The sequence below is a fragment of the Malurus melanocephalus genome, unplaced genomic scaffold (genome assembly GCF_030028575.1).
Source record: "Malurus melanocephalus ecotype Western Australia unplaced genomic scaffold, MMel_1.1 scaffold_552, whole genome shotgun sequence".
NCBI classification, from domain to species: Eukaryota; Metazoa; Chordata; class Aves; order Passeriformes; family Maluridae; genus Malurus; species Malurus melanocephalus.
This window is the reverse complement of record NW_026623784.1, coordinates 132,808-152,595: the sequence shown is the minus strand read 5'-3', so window position 1 is coordinate 152,595 and position 19,788 is coordinate 132,808. Positions and strand designations below refer to the sequence as shown.

Genomic DNA, 19,788 nt, shown 5'->3' with positions numbered 1-19,788 from the left:
TCCTCCCTGTCATGATGCAAATAAGGCTCTGCAAACAACAACACAAGAGCATGTGGCTCTGTGTTCCCATGGAGCTGAGCAGTGCCTGCAGTCCAGTGCCTGTCCTGGGCAGCATAATTTCTATACCMTTGGCTTTGCCCCAGGCCAAGGGCTCACACAATGATCCATGTACAGGGAAATTTTCAGGCCCACCCTGGCTGTTTAGGAATATGCATCTTGAATATTAAAGAAATCTCAATGGAGTCTAAAACCAGCCAGATTACTCCTGACCTTTCCAGAGCCTTGAAAAGACACTCATAACCYCCCTTTTGCTTTCCTCTTGCTGTCTCAGTCCAGCATGTGAAGGGRGGCAACAACACAGAAGAGTTTTGTGAGCTGTCTTCTCTTCACCCTATTTCTCAGTGTCCTGAGGGTTGGAGGTCTGGCAGGAGAGGGACTGTGGCCCATCTGCCAGCAGTGGTACCTGTCTGGTTTTGCACGGAGCTGTCAGAGCAGGAGGCTCACATGTGCCCTCCTGCACAGTCTCCACAGCCTRGCTGAGGTGAGTGAGCCACTGCACSAGCCTAATCAGGGTGAGGGGCTGGGAAAGCCTCTGCTCTCACACTGACAGGAAGGGTGGGATGTTTTGAGACAAGATGAGTTTGAACATTCCTGGTTTCCTCGGTGTGGGCAGGAGCAGAGGGCTGGAGCTCAGAGGTTCCCTGTTCTCCACAAGTTCTGTGATGAGTGGAGCAGACATGCACWGGTGCTGTCCAGACCAGATTGAATCCCATGGGAGTTGCTGTGGATCCCATGAACTCTCTGTGGCCAAGGCCACTGGCATCACTCAGACTGACCAGAGCCAGAGAGGTTGCTGCTTTGCACAGCACTYCTCTGCCAGGGACCATTTTTCTCCAATTGCTTTACTTCTTAGTCTAAGTTCATGCAGCTCCCAGGCCTTCTGATGACCTAGTGTTAAGAAGTACTGGCAGTTTATCTTCCTGCTGATATAAGGCCTATTAAAATAGGAACACTTGTTAGGAGCAAAGCTCATAAATTTTTTCTGGCCTGTGTGTAAATTGCTTTCAGCTCCCAGGGTCAGGTAACAAACTGAACTTGTTTATTCATTCAGTGACAAGGACTAGTGGCTTTGCTGCCTGGAGCCAGAAAAGGGAGCGACACTTACATGGTCTGGGCTTTGCTCTTGGTGACCATAACCTGGTGGATCCCTGTCTTGGGAGGCTGCTGTGAGACACCCAGGTAAAGTCTGGGAACCTGGGAAATCCCTGCTAAGGAGAGCACACCTCCCAGGGATCCTCCCTTTCTTTCCTGGCCAAGTGTTGGCTGAKCAGGAAAGGGTTTTCTCCTTCATTCCATGAAAGCAGTAACTGCTTTTTCTTCTTGGTGGTTCTGTAGGAATGGGAAAAAATGCACTCCATTAACAATATCCCACAGGAGTGGAAGGAAAGCAGGTTGTTCAGCCCTTTTCCTTCCCATGCTGGATATCCSTTCATGGACTAGAGCAGGGTCACAGTGAGCTCTTGGAGGGGTTGGTGTGGGCAAGTGTATGTCTGCARATGTGGGTCTGTGTGCTTCTCTGGCTCTGTGTGCTCACACATGAGTTGTGGGAAAGATGAATACTGCTAGAAATAGCTGGGGGAAATCTACTGTCAGTTCTAAGGAGAGGAARACACACTCCGTTGCATTTTGTATCTGGTAGCATGAGCCATTCCTGTGAGGACCAGGTTAGCTAATGAAATGTTCCTGCTGCTGCAGTGCGAGCAACATACTGTGAATCCCTGCAGCCTCCATGCCAGGTGCCCTGGAGCCATGCAGAGCCCTCCTCTGCCACAGCACTGGGTTCTGGGACTGTCACTTGAACTTCTACCTCTCTGGTTCCTCTGCCAGGCAAATTGCAGGATACCTCATGGTGAGGCTGTTCTTTCAGTGGCTTAAGCAAATCTGTGGGGTTTGGAAGGATGATGGCTTTGCTCCTGAGGGAACTGGAGCGTGCTTCCCTTCTGGCTCTGCTGCTGGGACTCTGTGGATTTGCTGTGCCTGTGACTGCTGGGCCTTGCTGACTGCTCTTCTCTACCTGTGTGCAGGTGCTGGACATGGACACAGAGGATGACCCCTTGTTACAGGATGTCTGGCTAGAGGAGGAAGATGAAGAGGTAGCCTTCAGCTCCCAGAAGAGGCGAGAGGGTGCTCTGTTGTATGGGAAAAGCCCCTGCAGGGTCAGGCCCCTGTGTGTCACACTGCCTGTGTCTGGCTTCTGGAATATTGTTGGCTGGGTGTTTACCAACCCRTACTGTGCGGGCTTCATCCTTTTCCTAGGCTGTGCCATCCCTACTGTGCTTGCTGTTGTCATGTTCCTCCACTACCCAGCCCTGGATATTGAYATCTCCTACAATGCTTTTGAGATCCGCAACCACGAGTCCTCGCAGCGCTTCGATGCGCTTGCCTTGGCCCTCAAATCCCAGTTTGGGTCATGGGGGAGGAACCGCCGAGAYCTGGCTGACTTTACCTCAGAAACCCTGCAGAGGCTCATCTTTGAGCAGCTCCAGCAGCTTCACCTCAATGCTTCCCATCTGGGGGTGAGTGCACAGGTCAAGCGCAGTCCCCTGGAGGGCAGGACGAGCTCCCCACAGCCCCAGCCCCACCTGAGCCCAGGAAACCGCACTTCCCGAATCAGAAGAGGAGCCTCACGTTGGGACTACTCCAGCACTTACATCAGTGCCAACACACAGACACATGCCCACTGGCGCATTGAGCTCATTTTCCTGGCTCGGGGGGACTCTGAGAACAACATCTTCACCACCGAGCGCCTGGTSACCATCCATGAGGTTGAGCGCAAGATCATGAACCACCCTCGCTTCCGGGATTTCTGCTGGAAGCCCCATGAGGTCTTGAAGGACCTGCCCCTGGGCTCTTACTCCTACTGCTCCCCTCCCAGCTCCCTCATGACCTACTTCTTCCCCACTGAGAGAGGAGGGAAGATTTACTAYGATGGCATGGGACAAGATCTTGCTGACATCCAAGGTGAGCTGAGGGCCGTGGGCAAGGGTTGGCACCTTCAAGGAATGTCTCTCCTCWGGTTCAGGCAGTCACTGGTGTGCAGCTAAGAGGGGTGACTGCCTTGTATGGRGAGGAAGATGCTGCTGGGCTGTGCCTTGAGGAATTGTCTTTTCTGCACCCTTTTCAACCCTGCAGCTCCAGTCACAGGTCACACAGACCCCCACAGGCAAGGGAGAGGGACAAGTGATGGGTGTATGGTACAGATGTCTTCTACTGACCCTTGTCCCCTGTAGATATCTGTGGTTAACTAGAGTAGTGCCAGGGCTTGAACAGACAGTAGGGATGAGCTTCCCTGCACTGCAGAGCAGATTAAAGAGGTCTGTGGGCTGCTCCAGCAACCTGTGAGTCACCAACTGGAAAGGCTCCCATAAGAAGAGGAGGAGAAAGACCCTGCCTCCTCCTATCAGCTCTGTGCCCTGTACTGAGTACCTCCAGTAGAATAGAGGTGACAAAGAGGTGACTCATGAGGAGCCTGTGGGTGTGATGTGGCTGTGGGATGCACCCTCCATCTGTCTCCCAAGCCAGGTTGCAAAGCATAGCTTTGCAAGGAGCCATGCTGGGAGCAAGCAAAGAATTAACTGTCTGCTCCAGTAACGGTTCTGCTACCAAAATAGGAAAGAGTTTCTGGTCCTTCTGGTACAAACTCTGCGGAACTGGGTTTTGGGAATGGACAGGCAGTGTCTCTTAGTCAGAACTAGCTGAGTGCTTCTATCTCTGCCTCCCTCACACCAACAGATGGCAGAAGTACCAGGTCACAGCAGAGCCAGGACTCCTCCTCCATGGGCATTGTTTAGTTCTTGTGCTTCCAAGTGTAATGGAGAAAATATTGTCCTAGTTTATGAGAAGGAAGGGCATCCAGCAGTGGGAGTATTGATTGGAGTGTTGTTGGCTGGGGGTGCTGTGGTTCAGGTCAGTCAGGTGAAAGATGTGTCCCTGGTGGGGAACTGCATATGGATATGCAGTCACAGAGCAGAAGTAGGATGTGAGTCTTTGCAATCCAGGTTTCTCTGGCCYGCCTTGGTCTCTGGAAGGCAGCAGCAGTTAGCATCACTCTGATGAAGGATGACTCCCAATTTCCCTTTGGCAGCTTAGATCCTGTGCTTTGCCAAGACAATTAAGCAAGCACCTAACATAAGTGGCACTGCTTTCTCCTACAGGGTCCCTGGAGCTGGCCATGACCCACCCCGAATTCTACTGGTATGTGGATGAGGGYTTGTCTGCCGAGAACATGAAGAGCTCCCTGCTGCGGAGTGAGATCCTCTTTGGGGCACCACTGCCAAATTATTACTCAGTGGAGGATCGCTGGGAGGAGCAGCGCCACAAGTTCCAGAACTTTGTCATCACCTACGTGGCCATGCTGGCCAAGCAGTCCACAAGGTGAGGGTGTGTGCAGGCAGGGCAGCTGGCAGTGCACAAGAGCAGGGAAGGGCAGAGGATTGAACAGACCTTTCAGGGTGCAAAAACTCTGCCTTAAGGTTCACACCAGGGGAGACATGCCTGTTCCACTCCGATAGCCATGTTCCATTTGGCCTCACCAGGAAGTCACCAAGCACCAGTCACCAAGAAGGCTTGGCATGCGAGCTCAGGCTACTGGTCAGTCTTGAACAGTGGCCATAGCATAATGCTCCACATGAAAGAGAAAAAGCATCTCCATTGAAACTGGGCTCAGGCATGGAGCTGTGAATGAGGGTGGGGAGTATATGGCAGAAAACCRCTCATATGTTCCTCTTTAATTCCACTTGCTATTGCAGCAATGTGCCAGAGACACCAATAGAGACAACGAAAGGGGAACAAAGTTGGAATGTTATGCCTGCCTTTCCCTGAGCCCTTGGCTGGCATTGGATCTTTTTGATTCCATCTCATAAATCCAGTTCCACTGGCTCAAACAGAGCTGCCTTCCTGCTCTGAATTTGACCACCACTGGTCTGATGCAGGCATGAAATGGTCTTTACTCAAGGCCACTTAGCCTATGGATCCAATTCTGCTTTTGTTTTTTGTACAGAGAGGTGGGGAGAGGAATTCCAGGGCAAGATAAGTTTCAGGAAGTGCAGGGGTTTTTCACCACCAGGTCTGTATGATTTGGTTGARCAGAGTTTTGCTCAGTGCTTATGAGAGAGAAGATAAAATAGACCTAAAAGAGCATCCTAGTCTTTGTACCTTCTCAGACTCCAGCTTTCTACTGCCCTGAGTCTCAGTAGCTCCAGAATGAAGGGATGCTGATCTTCAGAAGCAACTTGCAATGAGGCAGCCATGGAGCATTCTCAGCAGTGGACAGGCAGAGCAGGCTGTGGTTAAGACAAGCCAAAAGRGAATTGGGTCAAGGCTCAGTTCCAAAGCACAGATCCCTGAGAGCCTCCTATGGCACTGCATTATTGTAGTCCTGGTTAAATTGTGTTGGATTACTTCCACTCAGAGCCTGCTTCCAGAGACAGAAGCTGGTAAATCATATGGTTTCTGTTAAGCTCTCACTCTGCCTGCATCCGCTGTGCTAATATAATAAGCAATTATTAGGATTCCAGATGGAATTGGCTTTGAAGGCTTCAGAATCTGTCTGTTAGTGCCTAAGACCTACCATGCACTGGAGGAATTTTAMAAATATTAGACCTGCTCTTTATTTTTCTCCTTCCCTGTGTGAATTTCACCTTCAGCAGCAACTTTGTTCAACCTGCTCTCATTGCTCTGAGCTGTTTCCTCAGAGAACTGCCAGTTTATTAGAGCAGTGACCTCCTTTGTGTCTGGTGCTTTAAACCATCTGGTTCTGCTCCTTTTGCACTCAACTATTTCTCTTCTTTCAYATCTTCTCACCCTAGCAAAGTCCAGGTGCTGTATGGAGGAACAGATTTGTTTGACTATGAAGTGAGGAGGACTTTCAACAATGACATGTTGCTGGCCTTCATCAGCAGTAGCTGCATAGCTATCTTGGTCTACATCCTCACGTCCTGCTCAGGTAGGCTGGAGTCATGGCTGCCCTGCTCTAACACAAATCCAAATGTGCCGTGTCTCACTGTGTCTGTGCAAGCCCCAGGAGAGATTCTGATGCCCTGGCACCAGTGCAGTTGTGTGGCACAGCAGCGTGCAGAAGGGCAAGCCAGTCTGAATCTCCAGAGCAGAGGTTTGTGGGCAGGGTGAGGGAAAGAGTCACAGGAGATCAGGAATAAGATGCAAATTCTCATCTTGCTAATGCTGGCATAAATCTGATATAATTTTTTGCATGAGCCTCATGAGAAGGAGTCTGCAAGCAGTACCCCTGCAGCCCTGAGCTATTCACTGTCACCAGCACACTCACAGGAGCCAGTATCCCAACAGGGCAGGTGGGAGGTGTCTGTTCTCCTGGGGGTGGCCAGAGATACTATTTTCTCTGTGTTTCTTTTYTGCTATAGTGTTCCTGTCATTCTTTGGCATTGCCAGCATTGGGCTAAGCTGCCTGGTGGCTCTGTTCCTGTACCATGTCGTATTTGGGATCCAGTATCTGGGTATCCTCAATGGTGTGGCTGCCTTTGTCATCGTGGGGATTGGTAAGCACATCCTTACTCAAAGCCTACCTGTGCTGCCCTGCCCTGCCTCCTKCCTGCAGGAGAGAAGAGGGTTATGGTGGCAAATGCAGATTGAATTTTCAGGCCCTTTTCCATTGCCTTTAACTGTAATATTTGCAGGTCAAATGTCAAGGGGGAAATTACATTTTYAGCAGGTGTCACTTCTGTGTTTCCAGGGGTTGATGATGTCTTTGTTTTCATCAACACCTACCGCCAAGCCACCCACCTCAAGGACCTGCGACTGCGCATGATCCACACTATCCAGACAGCAGGAAAGGCCACCTTCTTCACCTCCCTGACCACTGCTGCAGCATATGCTGCCAACATCTTCTCTCAGGTACCCTGCACCTTTGGGATTTGGGGTTTCCATTTCTGCCAGAGGGCCTAATAGATCAGAAACCTGCCAACACCATCTGTCCTCTCCTTCAGCACAGTGGGCTGCCACAGCAGCTTCTGTCTCTTACCTGCTGTAAGGCAATGGATTAGCATCCTAGAAAATATTTCTGTGCCACTGATCAAACAGGATTCAGTAGCCACCAGGCTCTGTCTCAGTGCTTTATCTACTGGGTTTGCTGACTACCATGACTGAGGTCAGCATGTGCTATTCTCAGGTTCCTCCACACATCTCTTCCTTGCCTGCTGTCTCTTCAGCAGTCCTGCCTCAGTTGATCCCAACCCTGTGTTCTTTCTCTTCATGTAGATCCCAGCTGTGCATGACTTTGGACTCTTCATGTCGCTGATTGTGTCCTGCTGCTGGGTAGCTGTGCTCTTCACCATGCCAGCTGCTCTTGGAATATGGACCCTCTATGTGTCCCCATTAGAGAGCTCCTGCCAAGACAGGTGAGCCCTGGAGGCTGTGGGTAAGAAGTTATGGGATTTGCAGTCAAGGAGCTGTGCAAATTCTTTCCCTATCATATCAGTTTATCCTCATTCCCCTCAGGCAGTTTGGCTTTGCCTCTGACAGAAGGGAGATTTAAGTTCTGCTGTTCCAGATTGGAGCAAAATGGAAGGGTCTAATTGCCATCTCATTCTCTCTGATGTATGCACAGGTACCTTCCATRAGCCAGACTCTGCCATGTCAGTCAATCCTCTTGTTGAATCCTATGGAGTATTGGGCCATTTTTGTCCTCAGAGCACTTAATGCACAGCTGAACCTTCAAACAGTGGAGACACAAGCCCTGCGAAGCAGGCAGATCACCGTTGCTCCTGCCTGTGAACACAAGAAGGACAAAGAGATTTGTGTTTGGAAGTCAGCACATTTCCTCTTCCCCTGCTCTTYATCACTGTAGATGACCTGGCCTGATTTTATTCACTAGCAGGGAGATTAACTGCTGAAACTCCTGTCATTCAGCATGGTGTCCACAGCTCAGCCCTGCTCTGTGTATGCAGCCTAGCTCCTACTCTTCTAGCACTTAGGAATTTGCTCATGGCCCTGCCTGTTGTCTTTCCAAATAATTTGAGCAGGTTGTTGCTGCTCTCCTTGCCACAGAAGGACCCCACTGGTAACTCTTCACATGGTATGCAGCTTAAAACTCTTGCCTTTGTCTCCTTTCCTACTCTGATCCAGCTGTAGTCAGAAGTGCACCAGAAAGAGTGCCTTGCACCTGGCTGAAAATCTCTTCATTGCCTCGGAGGCTACTTCCAGAACAGGCAGAGAGACCCTTCCCTACCTTGAYGATGACATCCCACTGCTCAACGTGGAGGAGGAGCCTGGTATGTGTCTGCTGTGTGTTGCCTTCAGAGGGATCACACTGCCTTCTTCATCCTGCAGTTCTCCCTACCCCTGACAGTGGTCCTTGCCTCAGTTCCCCARATTTTAAGCTGGAGATGGTGCCATCATGGGATGTTGTAGGAGTCAGAACCCAGTATTCCTTGTAAGTCACTTTGAGACCTTCAGTGGGTGTCAATACATGYTTTCTAACTACTTTGCTACTTCTCTTGGGTCTACCATTGTCTGCTTTCTGTCTGGAATCACTGATTGTGACATGGATGTAGCCATGAAAATCTAATCCACAGCACCAGGACTGCTCACCTTGGAGTAAAGTTTTCCCCTTGTCCCTGCCATTTGGAGCACTGCATTTGGGAAGCAGGAGAAAGAACACTGTTGTTCTCCAGCCTCAAGCCCCTAGAGCAGCTCCTCCATCATGGTATGAAGAGGGCAATGACTTGCCTGAGATAACATAAGCAATCTAGAAAAAAAAGCCCAGAAATTCCCTATCTGTTGCTAGCAGGAGATAACAGCCCCAGTCTCAAGAAAAAGGTGCTTACAGGGTCATGCTCTCTTGTACTTGGCTTTTAAAGCTTGCCGGGATATTTTCTTTTAAAATCCCCAACAGCAGTGCTCTGGGCAGTGAGTATCTTTCTGACCTAGAGGCAAAATGGAACTGGAGATAASTGGATCAATTCCATGGCATGTGCAGACCCCTTGCTGCAGAGTGGGCTCTGAGGTGCCTTTGGAAGACAGGCAGAGAATCTCTGGCTCTGTGCTGCAAGAGTTCTCCTTAGTATGCCAGAGTCAGATGCAGTGGTGATGTGTGGAAACAATCCTTCACTTCCCTGCAAACAGCAGGATGCTTTCCTCCAGGGCCCCATGGCATCAGGGAACTGTGAAGAAGCAAAGCAGATTATTCCAGCTGGTGACCAGACACAGTTTGTACATTGGCTCTATGGTGTGGCAGGCATGATGGATCCTATGACAGCAAGTGCCCACTTTTCACACATAGAGAAGGGGGCAGTTCCCTTGGCATCTCTGAGCTGGAGAGAAGAGAATCAGGAAGAGCCAGGCTGCAGTCAGGAAGAGGTCAGCTGTAATTAGCAGTTAGATGTATTCAGTGGGACAGGGACAAATTCTGCTTGGCCTMAGAAGCATGCAGTGTCCCTGTGACCTTATGGACAGTGTTTGTGGAATTTGGTAGAACAAGGAATAACCTGAAACATAGGTTTCGACTGAACTATGGATTTACAAGTGTAGCTGTTGCATGGCAGTGACTTGAAAAAGATGCTTCTTATAACATTCTGTGAGTCACTGCCTCTGCCTGGGTCTTACTCCATGTCTTTAGCTTGAGCGACTTGTACAGCACCTGGCAGAAGATTTGATAAAGGAGAGTGTATTGCTCTGAGAGACACTCRTGACATTGAGACTGCTTTTGATTTCTCTCTATTCTAGTCTCCCTGGAAATAGGGGATGTCCCCATGGTGTCTGTGATGCCAGAAAATCTGCAGCTCTCTGCAGAGAAGAGCAACCGGGCTCACTTGATAACTCATCTGCAAGAGCTGCTGGAACACTGGGTGCTGTGGTCTGCAGTGAAAAGCAGATGGGTGATTGTGGGTAAGGAAGGAAGCAGGTATTCCATCTATATGRATTTTAGAGGGTTTGACATTCCAATCAGTCTCTAAGCCTTGATTATTAATGACAAGAGGTGGGAAAGGGGACGCAGTAACTGGCTTCTAATACAGCAGAAGAATGCTGCCAGAACAGTCAGTCTCTAAGGTGGTGGGGGAGGGAATGCACCACCACACCATCACTTGCTTTTCACTCACATCTAAAGGGGCAAATCCTGATCGAGTTTTTTCCAGGCATGGGGCTTATTACAAGAAAGCCCAGCTACCAGTGTGCTATAGAGGCTGTTCTTTTTCCATCTGAAAATTCCATCTTTCTACCACATGCCTGCTCTGTGAGTGTGTCTGAAGTGCAAAGTGCATGTAGGGTCCCACACTTACCCAGGTTTCTCCTTGCAGGGCTCTTTCTCCTTGTGCTGCTCCTGTCCATATTCTTTGCTAGCCGCCTCCACCCAGCTAGCCGTGCTCCAGTCTTGTTCCGGCCAGACACAAACATCCAGGTGCTACTGGACCTGAAATACAACCTGAGTGCTGAAGGCATCTCCTGCATTACCTGCTCAGGTGAGAACACTGATCCCCAAACCACGGTGGGTGTGGCTCAGCCTGGCCTCTGGACTGGAGGAGCTGAAATGTGATGCAGACACCTATAATGTTCAAATATCTCATTGGACATTGGATTGACCCTGTGGAAGGGAGGCACACATTAGGAGTGGGATGGTTGGGTTGCCTGTAGGAGTGGAGTATTAGAAAAATATCTTGTGCTTTAGCCAGGGACTGCCTGAGTATTTCTGCTGGAGCAAWCATGTCACAGACCATGAAAACTGACTGCTTTACTCATAAGTGCTGCTCTCATATCAGTGCCCAGTTGAGGGTCTGTAGCACTGTGTTGCCTGCTCAGGGTTTGGTGTTCAGCAGCAGAGTCTCTGGTGTACACAGGTCTGGTAGGTTTTTTCTCATGCTGTTCAATCTTTCCTCCCTGACTAACCTTGTGGGACAGGTTTGTTTCAGGAAAAACCCCACAGTTTGCAGAACAACATCCGAACTTCCTTGGAAAAAAGGAAGAGGGGCTCAGGATCACCTTGGGGAAGCAAAGGCAGCATGAGTGATACYGGGCAGCAAGGTGAGTGGGGTATGATGACTCTACCACATTAGGGGCCAGGGCCCAAAGATCCACTGGGGTAGAAACTAAACCACATGCTCTCTGAATAGCTGATGGGGAATAATTCTCTTCAGAGCCTGCCCTACAGAGCTTGGTGCTGGATGTATGGGGCATCTTTAGAGTCCCCCTTTCTCTGAATTCCTACTGCTCTCTAGGATATGGTCCTATTACCCAGGTGGCAGTACAGTCTAGTGTCATATCCCTCTGATCTGAGTACAGGGCAAGGAACTCTGAGCTTTTACATCCCAGTCTTGTTCACAATCTTGTTGGCAGGTCACAAAGAGAATAATTTCAGCCTGTTTTGCAGGGGATTTTGAGGATGAAACAGTTATTGGGCCAGGTCCCAAGATGGCATAAATCAATAAGCCATCAGGAATTACTACAGTTCAGGATATATTTGTGACAGCCTTTGAAAGTTRTGCTGTGCTGCAGGAAGGCAGAAGTTTTGCCTGCTGTCCCAGAGCAGACAGCAGACCAAAGGAACCCTCCTTTGCTCTGCCCATGTCTGTAGGGTTTGCTGATTGAGAAGTACCGCCAAACCTCATGCCCTCTTTTTCTTCAGATCTCCAGGGGACTGTGTACATTTCCAAGTCCAGGAGCAAGGGAAGACCAGCCATTTACAGATTCTCACTCAATGCCAGTGTCCCTGCACCCTGGCAGATGGTGTCACCGGGAGACGGGGAGGTGCCTTCATTCCAGGTGAGTCAGGCCAGGATGTTGGACCCCTCTATCAAGAGTGCAGCACTCAGCAGGTGAGCACAAGAGCCTCCTCCTGTCTCTCCATGGTGTCCTGCGTAGCTCTGGGTGACATTTTCAGGGCACTAAAGTAGGGTAATTTACACAGAAGGCATTGTGCTTGGCATCATCCAAGATGATACCTTGGAGTGCCACAAGWCTTACCTGTTGCTGTTGTGAGGTGATTGTCAGTGATGGGAGCAGAACTGTGGGTGTCATTAGAGCAGATGTCCCTCACCCTGGGCAGAGCAGCCACCATTCAGCCTAAGCCCCTGGGAATGGGGGTCCTGTCACACACTGGCCATTTCTGGAAAGGGGCAGGCTGGGGGCTGTGCCTGTGGTGCTCATTCTGTGTGGCTGTGCCAATGCTCAGGGAGGAGGGGAGAGTGTGATGCTAATGTGCAACGGGCTGCAACCCTGTGGAGTTAAGTATCTGTTTTCATTAATCCATTGCTTAGGTGTATAGAGTGCCTTTCGGTAACTTCACCAGGAAGCTGACAGCTTGTGTGTCCACAGTAGGGCTGCTTAAGCAGACGAGCCCCAGGAAGTGGATGATGACCACCTTGTCCTGTGACACCAAGAAGGGCTGGAAGTTTGACTTCAGCTTCTACGTGGCCTCCAAGGAGCAGCAGCGAACACGGTAACTTTCCAAAACCCCTTTAGGACCAGGAAGCGGAAACCTTACAGCTGAGATGCTGATGTGAGGTGCTTAATGGCCAGTGCTAGCCCTGCCCTCAATCAGTTGATGGCCTTAGAATGTGCTTTGCTGCATATATGCCCCATCTCTTCAGTCATTTGGTAGGCCCATAGCATCATTAATGTGCCAAAGGCTTAAGAGGTGCATGACTGTGACTGGGGGCTTCTTTGGGTGRCAGAAAGACATTGCTGATCTTGTTCTTACCCTTACCCACCTGAACTCTTGGKCTGAACAGGCAGCACAGAATATGCAATGGCTAGGGATACAGGTCTGGWGATGTTCACCTTTCCCTTTCATTCTGACCCTGAGAATGTCTGTTTCTATGTAATACTTCAGATGCATCAGCTTCTCTACCTCTGGTTCTCCATAACAAATTTTCTTTGCTGAACAGGAAACTGTATTTCGCCCAGTCACACAAGCCCCCTTACCACGGYCGAGTATGTGTGGCACCTCCGGGCTGTCTGCTCAGCTCTAGCCCAGATGGACCCACCAAAGGCATCCTCTATGTTCCCAGTGAGAAAGGTAAGCTGATGAGGCCCTGTCCAAACATGCCCAGATCYAGAGAGTCACACCTTTTTTGCCATCTAATATAATCAACCTTTGTTCTGTATTTGACAGCAGCACCCAAAGCAAAGCTGTCGGCCACATCTGGATTCAATCCATGCATGAACACAGGCTGTGGGAAGCCAGCGGTGCGGCCCCTGGTAGACACCGGCGCTATGGTGTTTGTAGTGTTTGGAATCAGAGGTGTTAATCGCACAAGACGCCTGGACAACCACGTCATCGGAGACATGGTACACGTACACATGGTCTGGCATGCTGGACAGGCATGCTTGGGGCTGGTGAGAGAGGGACAGGCTCTCTGGATGGTGTTTAGTTAACACCCACAGCCCAGGGTGATCCAGCAGTCTGAATGGATTGAAAGGCAGAGATGGTAACATTGTGATGAGCCAGTACAGTCCTATTTTAGCAAATTGACAAAATAATGGAGATCAGGAAGTCTTTAGTGAAAAAAACACTTCAGACTTCTCAGAAAAACCCACTGAGTGCAATATATAACCTTCTAATTTTAAGTCTAAATCTGGCTTTCTTGAGGATTTTAGAAACACACCTATCTTGAGCTCAACACAAAATCTCACTACAAATTTAAGACTGACGGAACTGATATTTTTCTGTAATATATATCTTGTTATGAAGCATTAACAGGAAAAAATAAAAATCAGTTACTCCAGGGAAAGGTTACTAAATGTGACTTTTCTRGAAACAGCTTATCTCTGAGATCTGAGTTACCTAAGTTACCTTGACACATGACAGCCTTCTCCTGGAAAAATTATGCTTGGCTTGGCTGACGCATTTCAGCTTTCAGCTGTTTTTCCTGTCCTTTGATTTGGGGTTACTGTTCAGAATCAGCTTTTGCCTGTTTGCTCTGAGGGGCTGTGACAAATGCAGGCAGTGGGGTGGGCAGGAAGCTGGGATGCCAGTTGCTGTGTGTATGCCTCACGTGTGGTGCTCTTGTCGTTGTGTCTCCTTGTGAAAGGGCAGCGTTATTTATGATGACAGCTTTGACCTCTTCAAAGAGATTGGCAACCTGTGCCGCCTCTGCAAAGCCATCGCCAGCAACTCTGAGCTGGTGAAGCCTGGAGGGGCTCAGTGCCTGCCCTCGGGTAAGCTGGACTAACTCTAGTTCTGCCTGTGCTTGCTTAGGCTGGGGTCCTCAACAGCAAACCAGATAGGGTGACTGCTTCTTGCTGTCTGCTTTTCTTCCCAAGGCATCTTGACCATTCTAGAACACATCATATGCTTTTTTTGGGACAGAAAGAAAGAAAAATGGTCTATTTAATGCTAGAGATACTGGGTATATTCTTTGGGATTTAATCCAGAAAGATAAGGACAGAATTGCATTTGTTCTTTCCAGTTAYGGGTATTGCTTGAGATGCAATCTTTTGATTCAGTAAATATCTTCTTAGTAGCTCCTGAAAAACAATGAAATCACAGCTGATCTCATTGCAGTGAGGCTATTCCCTGTCTCTGTGGCTTTGCATACCTGAGCAGTGACCATCTCTCCCARCTTCAGAGGTCACAAGGTTGTGGAGCTGAGCCTAGGAAGTGTATATTAGCTTCAGACAAAAAGCCAGTTTCATGCCTGGAGCAAATCCCTGTCAGTCCAGGCAGACAGCTGTCAGCAGTTGCTCTTTGTGCTGCTTGCTGACAGCTGGGGACAAACAGCAGTGGCAGTGTGCTGTCCCATGCTGATGGCACAGTGTCCTTTCAAGCTACAGCAGCTGAGAGCTGTGGTGCTGGAGATCTCAAAGGCTTTGGAAAAAACAGTGTCAAGGGGAAGCAGCTGTTGACAAATGGGGCCTGCTGTTCTCTTAGGGCTCTCAATTTGGGTGGTTGATTGGGGTTTATTTCATCCCCTTGCTCCAATGTGTTTCCTTTCCTTGTTCTGCGCTCCATCCCTTGCTCTTTCTTTCTCTCYAGGTTACAGCATCTCCTCCTTTCTGCAGATGTTGCACCCTGAGTGCAAGAACATCCCTGAACCAAACCTGCTGCCTGGACAGCTCTCTCACGGGGCAGTGGGGGTGAAGGATGGGAAAGTGCAGTGGATCTCCATGGCATTTGAATCGGTGAGCACATGGCATCACCTTGTGACATTGTCATTCYGGTGGCAATTTCATCTTGTGACTTCTGGGGGTTTAGCTCTGCCCTTTCTGCACTGGCTACTTTCACTTGCAGCCATAATTTAGTGTTTATTTAGCATTTGTTGCAGACATATGCCTGCACTCACAAGTTGTTAGAAGTGGCTGTTTATGCCACAATTAGCTCAGGCAAAAAGCTGGTGGCAGATTTGTCCAAATGCCACTGCCAGTTCTGCCTGGTACTGTCACTCAAGCTAGCYTGTTCTGCCCTTTCCCTTGCCATGCAACCCAAACAGCAGGACACAAGAGATGTGTTCATTTTGTTACAGACAACCTACAAGGGGAAATCGTCCTTCCAGACATATGCTGACTATCTGAAATGGGAGACATTCCTGCAGCAGCAACTCCAGCTCTTCCCAGACRGCTCTGCTCTCCGGCATGGTTTCCAGACCTGTGAGCACTGGAAGCAGATTTTCATGGAGATTATAGGCAAGTGACTGCCGTGTTTCTCTCCCTGGGGAACCCATGCTGTGTGATGTATCTTCACAGCACACTTTGTTCCCTATGGTGGGCATGGGTTATATCGGCAGTCCCTTGCCATTGCTGTGCAAACTCCTAAAACCTGTTCCTGCCCTGAGCAATGAGTATTGTCAAAATTCTAGGCAAAGCCCATGAAATAAGGGAAGGGACTCAGCTCTGCTGATGTGGGATTCAAGAAACCAATCACTTTCTTTCCAATTTCATCCTCTCCTTTCCATCTCCCACCCCATGSGTCTGTGTCTGCCTTGTTGCCAGCAGGAACATGGTACATTTCTCATCCCAGTTGTCACATGCCAGGATTCAAATCAGCTGTTTTCTTCCAGGAGTGCAGAGTGCCCTGTATGGTCTYGTCCTCTCACTGGTCATCTGTGTAGCTGCTGTGGCAGTGTTCACAACACATATCCTCCTCCTGCTGCCAGTGCTGCTCAGCATCTTAGGTAAAACACTAACTCTAATGTRTCAGGCTTTCTCTTTTCTTGAAATTGGTGGGTTGTGGCACTGCTGAGTCCCTGGTGATTTGAACTGAAGTGCTTATGTTCTSTGTAAAACCTTTTGGCTTTCCAGGAGGCAGTCCTGGAGAACAGAGTGCCTAAGTGAACAGAAGAAATTCTCAGAAAAAAGCCAGGAACCTCACTGGGAAAGTAGATTTGTGTGTCTAATTCCCAGTGTGTTTTATCTACAAAATCCCTTCTATTTGTTTAAATAAGGGTTTTAGCTACACAAATGCCATCCCTACCTGTTATGTATAATGTGATTAAGTCCCACATGCTCTGAATAACAATTGCACTACTTTCCAAGAACATGCACCATGGCTGCTGTTTCCAAGAAGTRAGAGATGTTAAATGTTGAATATTTTAGCAGTTTTCTTAGTATTTGAAGCAAATTTGTAAATAGTTTCCTCTCCCTGGCTGGTGATTTGATGATACTGTGGTCTAAGTGTGTTGCTAAACTTCTCAGTTTAAAAATCAAATCTATCATTCTGAAACCACGTAGTCTTCCACACACTACTCACAAACAGCACTCTTGCCTTCAAAAAGTGTGTTCAGCCTCTGCGTAACTCCAGCAAACAAAACAACAGGCTCACTTCCCTGTGGTGCTTKTATGCTCCCATGGACACTTCTCTGGGCTTGGATTCATTTAGCAAGAGTTAGTCTAGATTGGCATCAGTCTGTCAGTTTGCCTGATATTTAACTAGGTGTCCCACTAGCCCAAGCAGATCTGATCACCTTACAGAAWGATCCCTGTGGTAAGGGGAGGTGAGGGAAGTGTTTGGCTGTGTGGCAGGGGGAGTGTGTTTAGGATTCAGGCTGCCTGGCACACAGTTCTGCAGGGCATGATTTCAAACTCCCCAAGGATCGATGTGTATCAGTAGGCCTGGGCAGCAGYCCCAGAGTCCTTTGCATTTGCCTAACAACACCTTTCTCATACAGGAGTTGTCTGCCTTGTGGTGACCATCATGTACTGGTCTGGCTGGGAAATGGGAGCTGTGGAAGCCATTTCCCTCTCTATCCTTGTTGGCTCCTCTGTTGATTACTGCGTGCACTTGGTGGAGGGCTACCTGCTGGCAGGGGAGAACCTGCCACTCCACCAGGCAGAGGTGAGCTTTGTTTCTCCTACAGCCTTGCATTCATTCCTCTTGTGCCCTCCATGCCCCTCAGCTGTGGATGGGCAAGGGGGAATGTATCCTGGCACCCTCAGACATCCCTGAGGTATTTGCTGCTTGTCCAGCTGACTGCTTGGACTGTGAGCTTGTGTACCTGAGTACAATAAACCCAAATGAYGGTCCAACCACATGGTTGTCCCTTTCTTACTGGCCACAGCTGTGTCCACAGAAACCCTTTTTCATGTCCAAGTGAAGASAGTCTGTGCTGGAACAGCTCTATACTAATTCTGTAACCTCTGAAAATTGCTTTTTTGGACTTCAGCTTATCTTCAGCCTTGTTAACATATTTTGTCTCTTTGGGAAGATGGAGACCACAAAAGCCTGGGATCTCGCCAGGTGTAGTGTCTGCATGCAGTGGCTGTATTGTGTAGGCCCAGCAATCAGACTSATGTGGTGGAAAGGAGGCACAAAATCCAGCAGCCTTTGCCTGTGCTGAGTTTTAACCCTGTGGCTCTTTGTTCAGTGTGCTCAGAGATGGCACGAACTGTCTGAGCTGCACTCAGGCAGCCTCTTCGTCCTAGACCGGGACTCTATGAGCTAAGCCACCCTCTCAAAGCCTAAAATATCAGTCTAGCCCCATTTGCCTGTTGTGCTAACACTGCTGTCCCTTCTACCAGGACCCCACAGCGTGCCGGCAGTGGAGGACRATGGAAGCAGTCCGGCATGTGGGTGTGGCAATCGTCTCCAGCGCTGTCACCACCGTGATCGCCACCGTCCCGCTGTTCTTCTGCATCATTGCCCCCTTTGCTAAGTTYGGGAAGATCGTTGCCCTCAACACGGGAGTCTCCATCCTGTACACGTTAACTGTGAGCACAGCCCTGCTGAGCATCATGGGGCCCGGCACCTTCACCCGCAGCAGGACTTCYTGTCTCAAGGCTGTGCTGGGGGTGCTCCTGGCTGGCTTGCTGGGTCTCTGCATCTGCCTCACCCTGCTCAAGAGTGGATTTAAGATCCCCCTCCCCAATGGGACAGCTCTGTAGACCCCAGGCCAGGAGCAACATGCTCTGTCCTCTTGCTCCCTTTTTTCTTTTCTTTTTAAAGAATATTTTTTGTAAGAAAAAAAAGAGGAAAAAAAATCCCTTTTTTCCAGAAGTTTTTCAACTGCAGATGCACTTTATTTTCTAATGGGTTTTGCTCTAAACTTGTATTTATTTTTGGGTAGTGATGGATGGATGATGGACAGTGAGGGCTGCCCAGGGAATACCTCAGCCCGTGAGTAGGGGAGGAGGAATTCTCCTTCTCTCTGTTTTCTTTCCACTTTTCTTTTTTCCTTTTCTTGTTATTTTAATTTATTTTTAACAAACAGAGCTTTCTGGAATCACAAAACTAAACGGGGAGAATTTGGGAAGGCCATCTGATCCTTTCARAAACCCTTCCCTCTGCCCTTCCCCTCTGCTTGTCCAGGGTCAGCATTGCAATGATGACTCTTGAGGTGATGTTCTACTCCCACACCAAGCCTGTGCCTCATTATTTGAGCCTTCGAGAACAGCAGTGAGCTGGGGGACTGACTGGGCAACAGYGTTGTCTGGATCCCTTTGCCAGGCCCTGTACCCAAGCCATACCAGCAGTGAATTCTTCAGGAGCTCTTATGGGTGTCATYTTGGGATCCAAACTAGAGCTGTTGTGTGGCACCACCTGCAGTGACTGCTCTCATCATTTGGAGAGGGCACTGGGACATGTGGCTTTCCCCTTCTTTGTGAGGGGACAGCGCACCTTGTACTGAGATCTCACATGTCTGTGAGTGCCCTCAGCAGCCTGCTGTCCTCAGCCACATCTCAGTAGTGAGGCCAAGGCAGTTTCAATGCCCAGAGTCCACTKGTCACCTACCAATCACTGCCTCTGCTCTTCCTGGTAGAGTGAAAACAGCCCCGAGGTCCCTGCAGAGCTCTTTGYTCACAGCAGTCAGCTCTCAGCCAGAGGACAAGGTAACCCCTGKGATGAGGTAGAGCCCATACCTGGTGTTATGCACAGCATCCCCTGTGGCAGCTCAAAGACACCCTCCTGTGTGAAGACACGCGGACAGCAGAGCTGCAGCTGCTGTCTGCTCTGAGCAGATGGTTTATATCCRAGTAAAATGAAATTGCAAACTGGTGCCATTAACAAGTACATTTTAAGCATCACTGGTTCTATCATACTTTTAAAATTGAAATAGCTAAGTGTATGCTGATAAACAGCACATCTGGTCTTCAACAGAAGCGGGGGGTCAGGCCCACTTGAAGATGCATTAACTATTATTTACAAGGGTGCCAAATAGAGTAACGTGACCAGGAAGCAGCCTGACTCCATTTCTTTGCAGCGTCCATGTCCTGGTGGCTTTGTGTTCTCTGTCTGGAACAACCTCTCTTCTTAAGATGAAAATTCCAGGAAGTGCATCCGCATTGCCAGCCAAACTGTGGGGCCTGTACTGCTGAGAGACTGAGCTGCTT

At 49.2% G+C, this 19,788-nt stretch overlaps 1 protein-coding gene across 2 annotated transcripts; it reads left to right on the top strand.

The window, feature by feature from the left end:
- Nucleotides 1–2,093: 2,093 nt before the first annotated feature.
- On the top strand, nucleotides 2,094–19,504 carry DISP3 (dispatched RND transporter family member 3). 2 transcript variants are annotated; one of them, XM_057382171.1, is made up of 20 exons: nucleotides 2,094–3,021; nucleotides 4,215–4,434; nucleotides 5,868–6,004; nucleotides 6,438–6,572; nucleotides 6,767–6,927; nucleotides 7,291–7,430; nucleotides 8,158–8,303; nucleotides 9,757–9,918; nucleotides 10,329–10,490; nucleotides 10,927–11,049; nucleotides 11,651–11,787; nucleotides 12,282–12,463; nucleotides 12,912–13,042; nucleotides 13,142–13,314; nucleotides 14,058–14,184; nucleotides 15,002–15,147; nucleotides 15,489–15,648; nucleotides 16,023–16,136; nucleotides 17,130–17,296; nucleotides 17,980–19,504. In XM_057382171.1, exons 1-20 carry the CDS (start codon nucleotides 2,094–2,096, stop codon nucleotides 18,340–18,342), a joined length of 4,014 nt encoding a protein of 1,337 aa, XP_057238154.1. In that variant the 3' UTR covers nucleotides 18,343–19,504. The 2 variants fall into 2 exon arrangements, with proteins under 2 accessions (XP_057238154.1, XP_057238153.1); XM_057382170.1 differs by having other exon boundaries at nucleotides 13,139–13,314.
- Nucleotides 19,505–19,788: the final 284 nt, after the last annotated feature.